Source organism: Amblyomma maculatum, chromosome 8 (genome assembly GCF_055883805.1).
Source record: "Amblyomma maculatum isolate TAMU_Amacu chromosome 8, ASM5588380v1, whole genome shotgun sequence".
NCBI classification, from domain to species: Eukaryota; Metazoa; Arthropoda; class Arachnida; order Ixodida; family Ixodidae; genus Amblyomma; species Amblyomma maculatum.
The window spans coordinates 60907328-60926268 of record NC_139351.1 but is presented as its reverse complement, the minus strand read 5'-3'; the positions used below and the strand labels follow the sequence as shown (position 1 = coordinate 60926268).

At 43.4% G+C, this 18941-nt stretch overlaps 1 protein-coding gene across 1 annotated transcript in view; it reads right to left on the bottom strand.

Moving 5' to 3' along the window:
* LOC146181256 (neprilysin-1-like) overlaps nt 1-15287 on the bottom strand; it is a 77776-nt gene extending 62489 nt beyond the window's left edge. The window contains exons 1-5 of the mRNA XM_084575740.1: nt 15200-15287; nt 14159-14206; nt 8293-8454; nt 6909-6998; nt 175-368 (exon numbers count right to left, since the gene is read on the bottom strand). Of these exons, the coding sequence (XP_084431866.1) occupies nt 175-368; nt 6909-6998; nt 8293-8454; nt 14159-14206; nt 15200-15287 (582 nt within the window). The remainder of the gene's footprint in view (nt 1-174; nt 369-6908; nt 6999-8292; nt 8455-14158; nt 14207-15199) is intronic.
* Nucleotides 15288-18941: the final 3654 nt, after the last annotated feature.

Below are 18941 nucleotides of genomic sequence, written 5' to 3'. Positions count from 1 at the left end.
GGAGTTTTACGTGTCCCTCTTTTATTGCGTTACTGTATCCAATATGAACTAATAAACAGGTGCGCAACATTTTCGCTCTCCGTCGACGTCATCTATGTATCACATTGTTTATTATCAGAAGCAGAGCTTTGATTGTTGCATATCCTTAGTAAAAATCCAGGAGGCAGTGCTTACAGTGATTATGTTGGCGAATGGGTCCTTCATGTCCCTTGCGACGGTCACGCTGAACAAAGGCTCCATTCCTGTTCTAAGAAGCACCTTTTTGAAATCGGAAAAATGTTGTTGGTTCTTAACCAACGGCCAATCCTTGAAGCCGTCCTTGACTAGGATTTTCTTCAACTGTTTCAAGCTTCTCCTGTCAGGATACTCTATAGTGAAGAAAGGTTCAGTATAGCATTAGAATCTAGAACAAGCCTTGCTCAAATTTCCATATTCAAGGGGTTTTCAAAAATATTTTTTGTTGGCCGTTTTATTAGGCCCACTTCATAAAGCTACCTCCTATTTAAAAAGGGTCAACAATTTTCTACTTGAATATCTGTCGGTTCTATTATATAAGCTTTGACACTGCAGGAGCATAAATATTCCGCTTTTTCTGTTTTGCCTCTGATCACGGATTGCGCAAGAGACATGGCATGCATTATCATCATTATCATCAGCTTGTATATAGCCACTGCGGGCCGAAGGCCTCTTTCATATTCCTCCAAATAACTCGGTCCTGTGTTAGCGGCATCCACTTAACCACTGCGAACTTCTTAACCTCATCCGCCCGCCTAAATTTCTGCCGCCCCCTGCTACACTTTCCTTCTCTTGAAATATAGTTACCCTAGGGGACCATCGGTTGTCCTCCCTCTGCACTACTTGTACTCCCCATGCCCATTTCGTCTTGGTTTTCGCTAGAATATCAGTAACTTGAGTTATTTCATTGATCCATTCTGCACGCTTCCTATCTCTTAACGTTACACCTACCATTTTTTGTTTCATAGCCCTCTACATTCTTCTTAACTTAAGTAGAACTCTTTTCGTTAGCACCACGTTTAAGCCACGTTTAAGCACCACGTTAGGTGAGTACTGGTAAGTTGCAACTCTTGTATACTTTTTTCTTGAGCGATACCTGCTAGTCATATTCTCCAAGTGCTTGCCAAATGAGCTTCATTCCAATCATTTTCTCCTTGTGATTTCGCTTTCATGGTCCGGATCTGCGGTTACTACCTGTGCTAAGTAGACATATTCACCTACTACTTCCAGTGCTTCGCTACATAATGTAAACTTCTCTTCCTTCTCGAGGCTGTTGAACATTACCTTAGTCTTCTGCATATTGATTTTCAAGCCTACCTTTCTACTTATCCTGTCTAGGTCGTCAATCATTATGTGCAGTTCATCCCCCGAGTTGCTTAGAAAGGCAATGTCATCAGCAAATCGCAAATTATTGAGGTATTCTTCATCTACCCTTATGCCTAACTGCTCGCATTCCAAGTATCTGAATACTTCCTCTAAGCAAGTTGTGAATAGTACTGGGGAGTTGTGTCTCCTTGCCTAACACCTTTCTTTATGCTGAACTATGGTTTCTGTGCAGCGACTATATATATCTTCCCGCACATTCACGTATGGCTCGTCCACCCCCTGATTTCACATTGCCTGCATCACCGTCGAGGTTTATACTTTGTCAAAAGCTTTTTCATTATCAATGAATGCTAAGTATAAGGGCTGCTTTCTTCCGAGCATTTTTTTATCACCTGGTTTATGGTAGGATATGGTCGACAGTAGACTACCCTTTCCAAAGATCTATTTGATCTTTTGCTTGATTTCAGTTTAAACGTTTCCTGATTCTAATGGCGATTACCTTAGTAAACATCTTATACGTAAGAGACAGTAAGCTGATTGGTCTTCAATTTCTCAGGTCCTTAGCGTCACTTTCTTATGAATTAGGATACTATTTGCTTACTTCCATGGTTGCGGTGCAGTCAATGACACCAGGAACTGCGTATACAAGGTAGCCAGTTTTGCAAAGATGATATCTTTCCCATCCTTCCACAAATCTTAGTTACCTGATCCTGTCCAGCTGCTTTCCCCCTTTTTATATTTTCCAGTACTTTGTTACCCTCTTCCTTTGTCACTGACGGAACGTCTGACAACCTTTGCCTGCTGCCAAGCTTATTATTGTCCGACTACTTTGGCTGCGGCAGAGACTAGTATAGAACTGGTAGGGTACTTTGACTATCTTGTCCCTATTCGTGATAAAGTTGCCCACCTTGTCCCATAGCGCATTTATCTGAATTTTGCCTATGCACAATTTTTTTTATTCGTCGCTTTAAGGCTTCCCCATTCTTTACAGCGTGCTCAATTTTCTCCATGTATACTTCCTTATATTGGCCACTTTGCTCTTTTTGATTACCTTTGATATCGCTACCAGTTCCATCTGCTATGCTGAATAGAAAGCTTTAATACTTTGCGTTTCTTAATCAAATCTTTCGTCTCTTTAGACAGCCTACCGGTATCCTCTCTAACTATCCGACCGCCTACTTCTACAGCACATTCGTAATGATAGCTATGAAATTATTCCTCATTGCTTCTAGGCTAATGCCGTGACCCTTGGCTAGAGTTGAATGCCTATTCTGAAGCAAGATCCTGAATTCTGTTGCACACCCCTTACCGCTAATTCGTCGAGTGAACTCTTTATTAGTAATGTGTTTCGTTTTGTCTTCAGATTTAGACTAATTCGAGACTTCATCACCCTATGGTCACAGCTTCGCACTTTTCCGATTACGTATACATCCTGCATAACGGAGGGCTAGGAATATAGTATGAAGTCAATTTTTTTTTAGTCTCCCCTTAGGACTTTTTTTATGTCCACTTTCGGTTCTTTCGTTTACTGAAGAAGGTTCTCATGATTCTTAAGGGTTTGCGCTCGACAAACTCAACTAGTAACTCCCCCTGCTATTCCTGGCAGTAATGCCATAGTGACCCTGTACCTGCTCTCATTCCTGCTTGTTCCCTATTTTAATATTTCACTCGCCCGTGAGAGCAATATTCCGCGTCTTTCCGCACTGGCGAGTCTACATCTTTGTAGAAGCTTTCTAACTGCCTTGTCATCATGACTACATGTAGGCCCGTAGGCCTGTATAATCTTCAATTTATACCGCTTTTTGAGCTTCATTTCGACGCCTGCCACTCTCTCATTCATGCTACAGAGTTCAATTATATTGCAAGCTATATACTTATAAATACGGAAACCTACTCCTAGCTCCGCCTCTCCGGTAATCCTCGATACCACAGTACATACCCGTCATTAAGTGACGTATACGCCTCATTCGGCCTCCTGACCTCGCTAAGCCCTATGACATCCCCTTTCATACCCTCTTGTTCCTCTAACAAGACAGCTAAACTAGCTTCACCAGCTAGGGTACTAGCGTTAAACGTTATCACGGTCAGTTTACGAGGGCGGCCTGTCCAGCGGAGCCAGAAATTCTTACCCCCGCTGCGTCACAGGTCTCACCGCCGCCATGGTGAGTTGCTGCGCTGGTGACTAAGGGCCGATGTTTTATAAAACTAATCATGGGAGATTGCGGCCAAATACTGCACTACTGTGGCAAAGTCCTGTTCTGGCAAGGGATTGCGTGGCCGAAGGTATCCACCGGTATCAGGTCGCACCCCAAGCTTGTTTATGTAACTCAATCGACATGCGGATTTTTTATATCCGATGGAGAATTGCGCGGTACCGGGGTTCGATCCACGGTCCTCTTGCATGAAAGGCGGATGTTCTACCTCTATACCACCGCTGCACATGGCATGCCAGCAAAACTAAACTTATAGAGCCAGTTGATCAGTCCTTTGGTTTGCTCTCAGGTTGGCTTAGGCGCAGCTATTAATTTTATTCAAGAGTGGTCTGATGCAGCGCGCAGTTAGCGACATGTACTCACGGTAGTTATAGTACTCATGGGTTGTGGTCGTTCCCAATTATAGCACTATGCTACCGCTTGGACAAGATTCTTGTAATGGTTTCTCATGAAATTTATAGGCATGAGATCACCACCCCGAGCCAGGGCGCTTGTACAATCGCTCTGTGAGTTAAAAAATCCGGTTGCGGTTTGACAGGTAAGATCAGGTTCTTGAAAGGGGGTCTCAGAAAAGCAATGCTATTACCTTTTGTTGCTCGTAACAGAAAAGCTATTTGCTCGAACTCTTCGTCGTGTTTTGATTGGCATTTCGAAAAGCACAGTAGATGATTTCTAGGCGCCTTCTTGAACCACCTTCTCGGCAGATTCATGCGTATCGCTGTAGAACGTGCACCAAACTCAGGTTTTGTTACGGGTTATCTCTGGTGCTAACACAAGCGAGAGCACTGTCCTACTTGGCTTGTCCTCAGTGGGGACAACACCAACAATATATGTCAACAATATATGTGCTCCCCGAACGAATATATAAAATCAAGGTTTGGTAATACAAAATAAGCACCCAAAATTAAGCGAGGAGAGATTTGCCAACCGGACGATGGCTGGCCTGTTATACTTAGACGACGATGTCATTAGTAAGCCACTAGCTGTGTCCGGCGAGGAAGTGAAACCTGGACCAGGCGTAACACAAAAATAGCTGCAAAAAGCTTCAGCAACTTATTGATGTATTTGGTTGCCTCGCAAGCAGTTTCAATAATTAGTTGCACGAATGCCGCCACAATGATCATCAAACTGACGACTCTGGAGTGCGTAAACAAACGGCTTTAGCAAGTACTTTTCGGTCGAAGCGACAAAAACAAAATGAACGAACTAAAGCAATGTGAAATCACCATCAACTCCAAATTGAAAGATGCAATCCCTACTCTTCAGGCTCGCAAGAAAATTCAGAATTGCTTCTTTGTTTTTAACTATGTGACAGGAGATTGTCAATATAAGCGCAGCCATCAAATGGTAATTGCCTTGACGCTCTGAGTTGAAAGTGCTCTTTCACTGGTCTAAACTAGCGCTAGGCTGTTGACCAGTCACAAAGGGGGTAAATTCGAAATATATGATACCGTTATTCACTCGGCATGATCATTACCAATTTCTTCGGTACCAGAGCTGCATACAAGGTCCCCATCACCCTCGTCACTTGTGGAAGTGCGGGGTACCGCAACATTATTAAGGGAACTCCTCGGCGGACATATTTTCAAATTGCTCTGCCATGCCGCTCAAGGGGGAAGCTGACCGGCACCTGCCACTCCAACCGTCTTACTATGCACCGGTGCTACCACGTGATGTTCAGTGGAACGAGCGGTGCAGGCACGTAGGACTAGCTTGTGATGTACGAATGCGTGAGAAAACATATAAGGTGAGACTGCATTCTTAAATTGGCAAGCGTGATTTACCTGAAGAGAAGGGCGTGGGTGTGGTTCGAAGCCAATGAGAACGAGCGCACCACTCGAGACCTTATAGCACAAGCTCGAGGACCTGTTCGGTAACCCACCGGCCGACATCTTGCTGCGAAGAAGGAGGTCTCGTGCCGCACACAAGCATGCACGGACGCCTGTGTTTCGTACTATCAGGAAGTGTTCTCATAAGCCGAAAATTCAACAGTCCGCTAATCGAGAGCTACAAGATGCGTCACGTCTTCAAGGCATCAGAGGCAACGCCTGCAACATTTTTGTTTATAAGAAGTGTGCGCATTGATGACGGGATCATTCAAAAATGTTGTCGCATTACCCGAACTCTTACGCGGCTGTCGAATACATCTACGACGTCATCTTCCCTTGATATGACACAACTTTGCCAATGCCGAAAGATGACAGCAGTAGTGCGCTGTATGTCGTAAACTTGAAGCCATGTCACTAGCCGCTTTGCCATCACCGTTGCCCGACCGAACTACTAAGCCTCTCTAATCCAAGTGGTTATCCGTCAAGAATTTGGCAATCTTCGTCAGCAGCCATGGTGCTTACTTACTTCCCAAGGTTCTCGCCGCGTACCCCAGTCCAAGTCTTCGCACACTATATCGTCCTCACTGTAAGAGCAACCTAGGCAAAGACAAAGCCATCTAGTTTAACTACTCTTGGGTTGGTCATACCTTCTGGCACTGCCTAAGTACTTCGGCATCGACCGACCGCAGCTACCTACATTCAGCTAGCTTCCCCGGCTCTTCTCGCCCTGGATCGCACTGCTCTAGACATCTGTGACCGGCAGCTTTTTCCAGCAACTTCGATCTCAGTCGCCCCAGTCCCGCCATCGGTTATCTCTTGCTCCGTATGCACGATTGTGATCGTGAATCTAATAGCTGCAACATTCGGAAGTGATATAGCTCTTTACAATTGCTAGCCAGAAAAACCTGACTTTCTATACCAGATGCACATTATGAACGTTCACGATGCTCATGCACCTGTCCCCACCTTTATCGATGCCGGAGAGAAGTTGTCGGTGATCGGCATCGCTTGAGAAAAGTGCTCATGCCTGCCCCCTTAGTCATTGTCCTAGTAGCCGATGGACAAACACCTGCCGTCGTTGTAATGTGCACTAAACATATGTCCATCGAGGGTCGATGTGATCCCGTTTTATTAACTCTCCTCAACCATTTTTTGGGACAACCATACTTGGGGACAACTTCCTTTCCGAATATTCTAGCGCTCTTACGATGTTCTTCGCTAGACTTACCTGTCATAACTGAACCCGGGACTTGCGTATTCTAGTCATCTATCTGGAATCTCCACCAATAATGCAACGGGGAGAAATATATATCCAATGAAATTGCTTGAAGATTATGTACACGAAGATAAAGCCAATGAACCAAAGAATGAGTTCCCAGTGCTTGGCGCACATAGTCCTCCTCGTTGAGTGCTCATCAGCGCCACATTTCGTTCTCTTCTTTCTCCGAGCTTAAGTAAATTCCAACAAAATATTCAAGGTACCACAACGTCGTTTAAGTAGCTAGTGTGAAATCATATCGCTTACGGTTTGCAACGCAGGATTTGTATGCAATTCCAAGTTTTTCAGTGATGCTCTGAGATTTTCCACCGTGGTGAGCAATCTTGCTTAGGATACCTGAAATATAAAATTTCTGCTTAAAACAAGATCTGCTCTATTATTATGGGTAGTATTCAAGCAGAATGTGAAGCAAAACAGAAAACCTGAACTGTGCTGAATTTATGGCTTGGTATAAAGCGGCAAATAAAGAGAGGTACAATCGTTTGGTTAAATAAAGCATGCCAGCTGCATTTCACGTGCTTAGAGATGTGCAGGCAGGTAATTGGCGAACTAGGAGAAAGCGCAGAAAAGTATCGCATTTTGGACCGAAATTTGCGCCTGAATATGTCGGGTAGATTGAGATCAAAAATGCCAGATACACGTCTCTGAGACTATGTTGCCGATGAACGTGTGGCCGTATCAATTGTAACTGAGATGAGCTGGCGACATCAGCCTGCCGCTGGTGAAACTGGCGCCTTATTGGTAGACGAAAATTGATTATGAAAGGTGGGATAACATCTAAGACGAATTTTAGAACCCATTTTGTGGATCGTTAACTTCATTTTTTACCGAATCACGAGCTGGGACACGTGGAAACTGAAATATTGGGCAACTTAACGATTGACCAAATGTTTTGTGTTTACCCAGCTAAGAGACGTTAACGCTACCATGACTCGACAAGAGGTTTTAGAAAGAGTGCACAAATGTTGGCCCAAATACATTATATAGTGCGAGTCACTGATTAACACGCTGTCGCCGACTGCACAAAAATGCTACAACAGGACATAAGATCAGACATATGTTTCCTTTTGTGTGCTTACGCAGGACCTCTTAACGACCGTTTCTCTCTTTGCACATGCAATGTTCCTAAAAGGAAAAAAATAAGTGAACATAACGGTGCAGAGAGCCGATTGACACATTGCAGCTGAGGCGCTGACATTAGGGCGGTCAAGTGATTATACTCCTGTCTGTGTAATGGTGATAGAGGCAAATGGAGGTGAACGGAAGCGATTCAAGGTGGTAGCTGGTGGCCGAACAAATAAATAGAGCTGTTGGTATCGACACTTCATCTTGTACGCATCGGTGTGCCTGCGATCCTCCCCCCCCCCCCCCCCCCTCACCCCTCGCCCTGAGTGTTTATAGGATCGAAACCTAGGTTAGCAGTTAACTCGTATTTAGAAACACGCAAGAAAACACCTACTATTGCTCAGCGTGAAACACCGCTCGTACCGCTCAGCGTGAAACAAACAAACCGCTACTTAGTGGAGCACCCGTAACGCCTAGACTATGCTTCACTGTTCAATAATAATAATGAATGGTAAAGATTTGAGATATGCAAGAGAACTAGGTAATATACTATTAGTGTTCTCACCTCTCACGTCTTTGGCGACTTTTTCGGATAGCTGCTTGAAGGTCCCGGAAGACGGCTTGTCGCTTGGAATGGGGTTAAACTTCTTCCATTTGCCACACACGAACTCATAAAAGTCATCGCAAGGACTCACTGTCTTGCTAAGCATTTTCCTTATTAGCTTTGCTGGAAAATAATTGCCGGTAAAAATAGTGGTCAGGTGGTTTAGTGAAAAGTTCTGCTCAAGGTACTTGAAGAACCTGCATTCTGTCATGCTCACAATTTTTAACGTTGTTATCAAGGAAGCATAGAGATTGCTTTTTGTATTTGCACAGAACGTTTGCACAACCTACGGAATAGGTTATCTTATGCAAATGCTATGTCTGGCTATTTAAGTTTTGGTTGCGCCGAACTTATTCATTGCAGCCAGTGCGCATTGTATAACTCTGCTGTAAAAGTGCTTCAAAATTGAAGCAAGCATTTGAAAGACTTTTGAATTTTCTCTCATATAAGGAAATTTCATCACACTTTTCATTGAGACAGTTTCCCAAGCTAATCGGTATGAAGCGTTTGTCACAAAACACACATCCGATCGCCAAAGCCGAGTAACGATCTTGCTTGAACCTTTTTCCTGATTGGCTCACCATATCGTGACGTAATTGCCACGTGCCCTGGTGTTAGTAATTCACAGTGCATTCACATGGTAGGCTATCATTAGTCCCATCTGATTATACCCTGAATAATTTTATTCGGAAGCCACTGCCATAGCACGGTGACATTCAACAAAATGTTCTGGCGTGCATAGGCCGAGATCGGAAGAGAAATAACCGCCCGAGTGTAGCGAATTTTCCCTAACCCTCCCTCAGGCACGCCCCATAATTCAAATCGCTATAAATTGATTTGATCTATTTCCACACACAAGAAGTACAAGGCTACGGAGAAAATAGAGGAAAAAGCTGCAGAAAAAGCAGCTTGACTGGCCCAAAGTTTCATTAAATATGGCAAAAGCAGCGGGAAGGATAAGTTATAAAACAGTGAAGCAGAATGAGGCCCGGTTGCGACCGCCAGACGCGATTGTTGAGCCCAGTGCCGTTGTCCCCGTCTCATACGTTCCGTCCCCATCCCCCGCTCTCTGGATCCGCTCTCCGGAAAACCAGTGGTTCCTAGAACGTGGGCGCCTGCGAGGCCACCCGGCGGCTCGGGGGGAGAGGCATCGGCCGAGAAGTTTACATGTCACTGGAGACGCTGACTCGCCCGTCCGGGCCCCGGGCTGCCTGGAGACGGTGGCGGGGGAGGGAGACGCTACGGGCGTATGTTTCTTTGCGTCAGTCGGACTTCAGTCGAGATCAAAACTCGGGAAGTAGGTAGCAGTGGTTTGCTGGCTAATTGCGCGCGCGGGTAATGTGTCACCCAGGTGGCATCGCCTAGACGTAAGCTGTCTGGCGAGGAAGTAATCACTCAGGCGAACCGACACCAACAGTCCGACTCTCACCTAAGATCGGACCCTAACGCACCGAACATCTAAGCACTCGCCACTCTCCGATGTTGTGAACTCTCCCCTGTACTCCATTTTTCCAAAGTGTCATTGATTGCATTTCTATTTCGCTTCATCTCTTGTATTGAATGCTGAGCACATATGTCAAACTTTATTTTGTTTATCCTACGCCACTCGCTTCGTTCTGAATAGAGAATAAAGTTTAAATGAGTCCTCTTCTTTACTCAATAAATCATTGTGCTTCATTCCCGACTGCTGTCATCTTGCCTCCGGTCAGCGGCTCATCAGGTGCGGATCAATCGCCGGTAAGCCCCTGATCCTGCATTAGATTTATCACTCGGGAAGGGGTGTTTTTCCCTCTTCATACCATAACAGTTAACTTTCTCCCCCATACCCCTTATCCTGTATCGTGAAAAAAAGAGAAATAAAAGAATATAAAAAGCCACATTCAGACAACAATTTTACAATGTTAAAGAACTATAGCATGAAAATAAAAAGGAAAATTATTGAAGGCAAAAAACTTCAAATTAAAACCGCACAAAATAATGATAACAAAAACACTTCCTGCAGATTTCCCGCGGACGAAGTTCCCACATCAGTATCACAACTGGCAAGAGTATTTAGTGGACTGAATGAACGATGGCACAGCATTTTCTGGCTATAATTAGGACATGTGTGAAGAACACATCAAGTGCTTCGCTCGATTTGTCCAAGGGTACGTGCGTTCTGTGAGACTGGCGAGAGCTGAGAACACCAGTATCTTTCACATTTTTTTGTAAAATAACAACAAGCGATGGTTGATTAAGGCAAGAGATTTTAGTTTTCAAAGCGCGTTAAAAAAATCGAAATGAAATTCATGAACCTTAATTTATACTGCCGCAAGCCATTGTAATACTTTTTATTTTTATTTTTCGATAACCACCGGGAAGCAGCCTTATCACTCATTGTAGCGCACGGATCAATCTTGTATTCTTTGTTCGTGCTCGTTGTTGCGAAATGCACCTTTATCATTTTCTTTGGTTTGGTTTGGTTTGGTTTGTGGGTTTTAACGTCCCAAAGCGACTCAGGCTATGAGAGACGCCGTAGTGAAGGACTCTGTAAATTTCGACCACCTGAGGTTCTTTAACGTACACTGACATCGCACAGCACACGGGCGCCTTGCTTTTCGCTGCAATCAAAAAGCGGCCGCCGAGGCCGGGATTGGATCCCGCGTCATTGCGAACAGTAGTCGAGTGCCGTAGCCACTGCGCCACCCCGGCGGGTATCATTTTCTTTGTTCGACGAGTACAATTTTTGCTATTGCCGCCACCGAGTTGCTCAGCCTTTTGAGGACGCAAATCAGCCCACTAAATAGTTTATTTCATTGCTATTGAGCCTGTCTTCTCTTTTCTGCCTACAACCTGGTCATTACCACGCGAAGTCTGGTGAAGAGGCGGCACTTCGAGCTACGATCTAGACCTTCAAGCGATAACCACCGCCTTGTTCCGGTCGCCCTTGGAGACTCAGGTCACCGAGTTAGGAAACGACTTCAAGGGCTCCAACCTGAATATGGTCTGCTGCCGAACACAGCTCGATCCCGTAAGGCCGCAACGTCGACAATGACCCAGTCTATGCTACCGGTCATGGTCCAGCTGCCCAACTGCCTCCCAGTTTCAGCGGCACCGCGATTCAAGATTTTGAGGATTGGCTTTACCTGTACGCTAGAGTTGCCGCATTTTGACAATTAGAACGACGTCTTGAAACTTCAAAAATTATTCTTTGCCCTTGATGGAACAGCTTGGACGTGGTATAGAAACCACAAGTCTTCGCTAACGGGTGGGCGAACCGCGCGAGGAAACTGCTGAAACAGTTCGCGAGCGTGGTAGGAAAGAAAGAGCAGAAGTGGTCGTTCAGGTCGAAGCCCAGCTCCATAACGTGTCTGTCCTCCCTTACGCCGAGAAAGAAGCTTCTTTATCAATTTCAGTAAGGAATTTGCTTACATTAGTCCTGACCTTTTGTTGCATAAAATGAAATATGTCATTCGGAGCCTTGCATTGTACCTAAGTCAGGCATATCTGTGTAACATATGATAGTCTGTACATATTAATAATATTTTGTCTCGTGTCAGTACTGTCAGTCTTGATGTTCAACAGGGCAGTATCTTGGGCCCTATTTTATTGAATAAATTCGTAAATGATATTGTTACGGACGACAAGGAAGAAGAAGCGGGCAGTGGCGCTGGCAGGAGCGCTCGCGCTAGGCCCGCGAACATTCAATAAACGTCATCTACCATCGTCATCGGTCATGTTCTGTCTCCTGTCATCATCGGCTTGCCGCTTCGTAACAATATTGGTAATGTTGCAAACGATGTAAAAAGCAATATATGCTGATGATGCTAGTGTTTTGCTTCTTCTATTGATCCGGAAGAGATGATTATTACCGCACAACAATGTCCTTGAAAAAATATGCACCTGGTCTGTACGTGATGGGCTATTAATACTGAAAAAAATAACGCAGATTTGTTTTACCCCAACAATAAGAACATTATTCTGCAAAACGCTATTGTACGCAATTGTTCTGAAATCGAAGTGGTGGGTTCGGGAAAACATTAGTGTTTTGTTTTATCAGGATATGGGGTCCTGGAATCACCATTAAAAACTTAATTCTGGCACAGTCTCACAGGTTACTGGCCTTTTTCTTCGCAGTTAAGCACTTTCCTTTCAAATTGAAATTGTTGATATAAAATTCTATATTCTTTAACTACCTTAATTGCTGCTGCCTCTTCTGGGGTACAAATTCTGCTTCTAATATATTTTGGATCTTTTGTCAATAGAAGAGGCCTATTCGGGTTGTCTCAATGCATATTTCGATCCGTCTACCGGTCTCCTGTTTAGGAATTCACAATAAATTAGTGTACTGAACAACTTTCTTATTTGATTTACCTTGGCATAAGCCAAGGAGTATAAAAATACCCTACTGCTACCCTGAAACGAGATCTCACTTGTCACAGCTCTAATGGGGCTGCAGCATGGAGGCTAACGAAAAGGCTTCTACTTAAGTTGAAGACAGCGTAAAGGGCTACGAGACAGAGAATGGTAGATGTAACGTTAAGATATAGGAAGCGTGCAGTGTGTGTCAGAGAAATCAATCAAGTTACATTCCTGTCGAAATAAAGAAGAAGAAATGGGCATGAGCCGAACATGTAGTGGAATAGCGGATAAACGACGGTCTGTAAGAGTAAATAATTGGTTTTCAGGGGAAGGAAAGCATATAAGGAATCGGCAAACAATGAGTGGGTAGATGAGGTTGAGAATTTCGCATGGGTTAAGTGCATATAGCTAGCACAGGCATGTACTCAAGAAGAAATCAAGAAGAAATGGGCATGGGCAGGACATGTAGTGCGAAGAGAAGATAACCGATAGTCGCTTAGGGTAAGAAACGGGATTCCAAGGGAAGGAAAGCGTAGCAGTGGACGACAGAAAGTTGGGTGGGCGAGCGGATGAGATTAAGAAGATCGCAGGGGTCAAGTGGATGCAGCTAGCACTGGACCGGGTTAAGTGGAGAAATATGGGACAGGCCTTCGTCATGCAGCAGGTATGACCAAGCTGATGATGATGATGACGACGATGAGGAGAAGAATTTGCCCAGCAGTTGGTATACTTCGGCTGGTGATGGCAGTGATGAAGGTTTCGTGCTGCAACAGCGTACCAACTTTGGAGTGGAAATTTGTTGCTACGCACTACCTAAATTTTTAAATCGTCTAATCCTCGACAAAGTTGATATCAGATTTAGCACTGAACATAGTTTATTAAAGTAGTTCGGGTTCATATATATATATATATATATATATATATATATATATATATATATATGGTCGAGTTACGCACACCACTTTATTTAGGACTAATCCTGGGAAAAGTGTAATATTCCTTCAGTGAAACACCCAGGGGCAACGTCAGCTAGACTTATTTGTTTGATCGCCGTTCACTCTTTGTTCGCTTTAGCGAGATTTCACAGTAAGGTGACGACAAGACTGCGTCTTGATTAGAAATGCGCCGTGCAAATATAAAGTGGACGATGCGCTCGCGGTGGTAGATCAGTGCATAAGAAATAAATAAATGATTTTTTCCACGGTGGGATGAATTGGTGGAGCACGTTTATTGAGGTAAATTCAAAAATTTATCTTATTCTCGAAGTGTAAAGCCAGGACGAATGGAATGCCACAAGCAAATACTATGAACATGAGCTCCAAGGTGGCATACCATAAAGGAAACGATAGTAGATTGAAGTGGGTATTAAACCATTGGACCTTATACTGATCACACCTAAGGTATCACCGGCACGATGTTGACTCTACAAATGCAAGCATGTTCCCAGCGCCAGGCAATGTTAAGACACTAACACAAAATCACTTACCCTTTTCCCGGCATACTTTCGTGTGGCAAACAGTGAATCGTGGGACACCTAGAAGTTAATTACATAATATAAGTGTCTTGCATTTATTTCCGAATATGAGTTACCGGGCGTAGAAACGGTTTTAAGGTGTTTGCGGGTCTGGCATTTTGACACGTTTAGCTGTTACTGCTACGTGTAATGAACGCTCGTGTCGGCCTTGAAATACGCGATTTCCGTATTAGAGAGATATTTCTTCAAATAAACAGGCGGTAACGGGTACATTAGTGCACAAATTGGAAAGGAATTGGTGCAATATTAAAGTAACATGAATAATGAAGATTTGGAGGGGACGTTGCAAGTTAAAGCTTATTGATTCTTAGCATGTTGCTGATATTACGCAAAAAGAGATGGAAGAGTGTTTGTAATACAGCGCACTTGTCAAGGAGTGGTTTCTGGGAAAAGGATGAGTTGCTAATGAAATCAGTTCATTAGTTTGCATCCTCGAGAGTTTAAATATCAGATATTGGGCATGGACGTAAACTGACATGGTTCGTTTGTCAAGCAGGGGCGATATTATAAAAAGAATGAGTCGTAAATCCACAAAGCCGAGCCCGCAAAATTACTGTGATCCCTAACACAAGGATAAATGCTGCCTAGGCGCTATAGCATTTGTAAATTTGCTACGTACTTCAGAATTTTGCGGGCAAGTGTATAAAATATATGCGAAGATGACTTGGTGGACAACATCGAATACCTCTTTTTCAACTCGTGCACGCGTAATATCCGCACGCTTTTAAATGAAGTAGTTCAATAGATTTTTCAAAATATAAAGCTCGAAGCTTACCTTCTTGTAACTGACGAGTTTAATAACACAGCAGGAATTTTATTAGGCAAAGCTCATTGTTATGTTACCATATTGTTGTCATAGTGCTGGCTAAAGATTCTACGTACTTCAACCGTTTCTGGGTGTGTTCCCTTGTAATGTCTTTCAAAGCGGTATTTCCTTCAGTTGCATTATATTCAGAGCCGCGATATTTAGAATAAGTATTTAGGCATTCATACCTGGTCTTAGTGTTTCAGGTGAAGACTTCTCCGATACCACTTCCAAGAAGCCCACAAGGACAATGGAAACGATGAGTAGCATGGCCATCCTGTATTGTCACTCGCCTCAGTGAAGTCCTTTCTACAGGGTGTTCTTGGCATGAGACCTGCAAACGTTTCTTGGGTCACGAAGTTCCAATTACACCAGGAATATCTTAATTTGCTTGTCGGTGAGAGAGCCCATGTAAATGCTTTCCACAGTGTTAAGCGTCCTATTTGAATCGAGAAAAAGAGTATATACACAACCTCTCAAACCACTACTAGCTAGTGGTAAGCAGAGTACACCGCGATGGAAATAATATTTTGCCTCCACTCCTGATCATCTTCTGAGGGCATCTACAGATAAGCTGTCCGAGCTACTAAATGTAACCTCGTATTCAAAGAAAGATGGGTTGTCACAGTCTAGTAGTCAAAACATGTTACTGATATTGAGTGCCACGTAGCCTTGTCTGGACTACTGTTATTGTTCTCATGGATTTAATATTTACGAAATACTAATGAACTAGATTTTGTACGACTGGCTTGATTACCAAGGTTTCCAATGAAATTTATTTATTATATTTAGAAAACACACCAGGCCTCTTCAGTGGGCACAAGCAGAGGGGCACAAACATATTTTCAATACGAATGCATCAGATATAGGATTAGTACAACGCTCAAGTTAAACAAGTAAGCACAGCGGCTGATATACACCCAGTAAATCTAAAAAAGAAAATGAAAATAAAAATAAAGATAAAAATTTACATTGCAGAAAATATACAAAATGAAAACAAAGTAAAATAATACTAAAGAGAAAGGCTGTGGCTCATAATATAAACACCCTAACGAAAAGCTGCTCCAAGCTACCGTTTAGACGGCATCCTAACTAAGTTAACAATATATTTCAAAACACAAAAAGCTTCCATACGCGAGAGATATCACGAGTGCATCTCGGGTAGGCTCTCTGAGCGCAAAATCCACTTTTCTCCGGGCCGCTTTTCCAGATTAAGCTTTGCATGTATACTGGGCAATAGAGATAAGCGAGCTGCTGGTCTCGTGACAGCGTTTTATAAGAAAAACAAATACCTAAATTAGTAAATAAGTAAATAAAAACTAAATACATAAATGCACTAAGGCATGTTTCATTCAAGGTGCCACCGTGGAAGAGAATGCTTGCGTTTACTTAGGTCCTAGAGCTAAAGCTGCGATAATCGAATTTCCCTGGCCTTTAATTCTTACAGCACTAGCTTGGCAGGGTTATTTTCATCTTCCTGTTTGGAGAAACACGAAGAGGAGGAGGAAACAACTTTATTTAGCGCATTGCATTAAGCGTTAAGAATGTCCTGGGCCAGGGTCACCAAGGCCAACTGATCTTGCAGCTGGTCAGAGGCTAACCAAGCCCGCCACGTTGGGGGAGGAGGGTGGGGAAGGAGGGGAGGAGAAACACGATATATTACAACGAGAGCGCCCTTAGCCCATGAGGTCATGGATGCACCAGAAAAAAAAAGGCTGTACAGAGGAGAATTTTAGGTCTCGGTTCAAATAAGGGCTCAGTTCAATGTTGCGAAAAGCCATGCATTTTACACGTCCTCTGCTAAACAATATAGATCTGGCACGTTTACAGCAATTTTTAACGCGACTTTTGTGAGTAGTGAGCAAGCTGTAAACGAAACGAAACGGTGTACTCATTGATGGCAACACCGCAGAGGGGTACATTGAGCCATTGAAGACATTGAGAACATTGAACAATTGCCGCAAAAAGCCCACCAACTCTTTCTCGCTAAAAGTATATATTGGGGCGTATTTCACGATGATAGAGGGTTGTGAAATGGTTGTGGTTTTCATTTTTCTTGAAAGGCCGACCTTAAAATATTCTGTGTCAATCGTAGCGGTTTCAGAGGTAGTTCTCGTAGAAAAGGCTATGGCACTCGAATTTCAAATGGAGCTGATGATTTGTGGCGAATTTTGCCAATGCAAACAATACGTTGAAACAATTCTTCACTGGAGAGTGAGTACTGTAAGCCAAAAATGCACTTCTGCCATTCCCCTCTCTTTAAAACAAATAAACAAACAAAAAAACCAAATTAGCTCTCCAATTATCAAGAGTGCCTTATATCTCGCTCAGGACTCCAATTCGCAAGAGACTCACGACTAGAGCTCACATTTCTCCATTCAGCAGTGAGTTGAAAGTCAAAAACAGTGCCGTAAAATCGTAACGGCAGTAATTATCTGCACAAAATCTAATTACCAAAGCATGATTAAGACTCTTCGCCAGCGCGGGTGTACACCTTCATTACGCAACGCTTTTACCATTTCGGCCGTCACTGACCATGTAGAAACTATTGTGTTTCAAATATTACCTTTATTCATATCACAAGGATCACAGCAGTAGTAGAAACTTCGAACTAAACAGTGGTGTCTACCCTTGTCTATGTCCAAAAGGAGAAAAACCACCTGCCATGCGTTACCGGGATAGTATTTTTGAGGTCATTTACTACCAGCCGGAGCGGCTATACACGATGCTCACTCCCAATTATAACTGAAACAGCAGAAATAGCGCATGAATGAAACAAGTTAAAACAGAAATAACCCCTACCTACCGCGCCCACCAAAATGCGACCGCAAAAAAGGCATTGTATCGACAAAAGTGGACTTGAAGGCTACTGTCTGAGACGACAAAACTGCCAATATTGAAAATGAATGGCTTGCGTTTTCAGTTCTTTAAATTTAAAATCGACTGACTTTCTATTTCAATAATGTTGATGTTCACAATGGCTAGAAGCATTTATTGGAATTTACGATAGCTGCAACCCCGTTGGGGTGGCTCAGGGGTTAAGGAGCTCGACTATTGTTCCCAAGGACGCGGCATCGAATCCGGGCCTAGGGGGCCGCTTTTCGATGGAGGCGAAAAGCAAGGCGCCCCTGTGCCGTGGGATGTCAGTGCACGTTAAAGAACTCCAGGTGGTCGACATTTTTGGAGTCCTCCACTTCGGCGTCTCTCATAACTGGAGTCGCTTTGGGATGTTAAACCCCACAAATAAAACCAAACAATAGCTGCAGCAACTTAACTTTTCATGCCTATTAAGAATGAATTTTCAATTGAAAATGTAGTTAAGAACATAGCACTGCTGGCTAGAAATAGCAATTTGAGCTTTCCCCAACAAAATATTTAACCTGTTTACGGTCTTGGTGATTTCTATCAGCGCAATAATTAGCAGCCTTTCATATCATGCAGAGGAATTTCATGATATGCTTAAGTTTTTTTTTCTTGTAGTGCTCGTAACTAGAGGTTAGCATAATATGAGTAGTTGACGATTAAGAAAAATGCAGAACCGAATAATTGAAAATACGCAGCAGCAGCCTAAAGGAACCGCGAAAGATTTAAGGCTATTGGAAATGATCTGGCTCGAGTGTGAAGTATCCTATAAACGTGTTATGATAGGTATCTGTTATCATCCCACTAATCATCACTCTTCAATCAATATCTTGTTTTATGATGCCTTAAGCAGCAAAACAACCCTCTTATCCTAATACTCCAATTTTAAGTTTTGGCGACTTCTGCTTACAATATCTATCATTTGGCTGACCTTGCTTGCACGCTTTCAAAAGTGACCTTGCCATTGACACCTGCCGTACTTTCGGGCTTTCAAAGTAGCGCAGCGGTGGCGTAGCTGTAGAACATCCGCCTCGCATGCAAGAGGACCAGGGCTCAAATCGCGCTGCC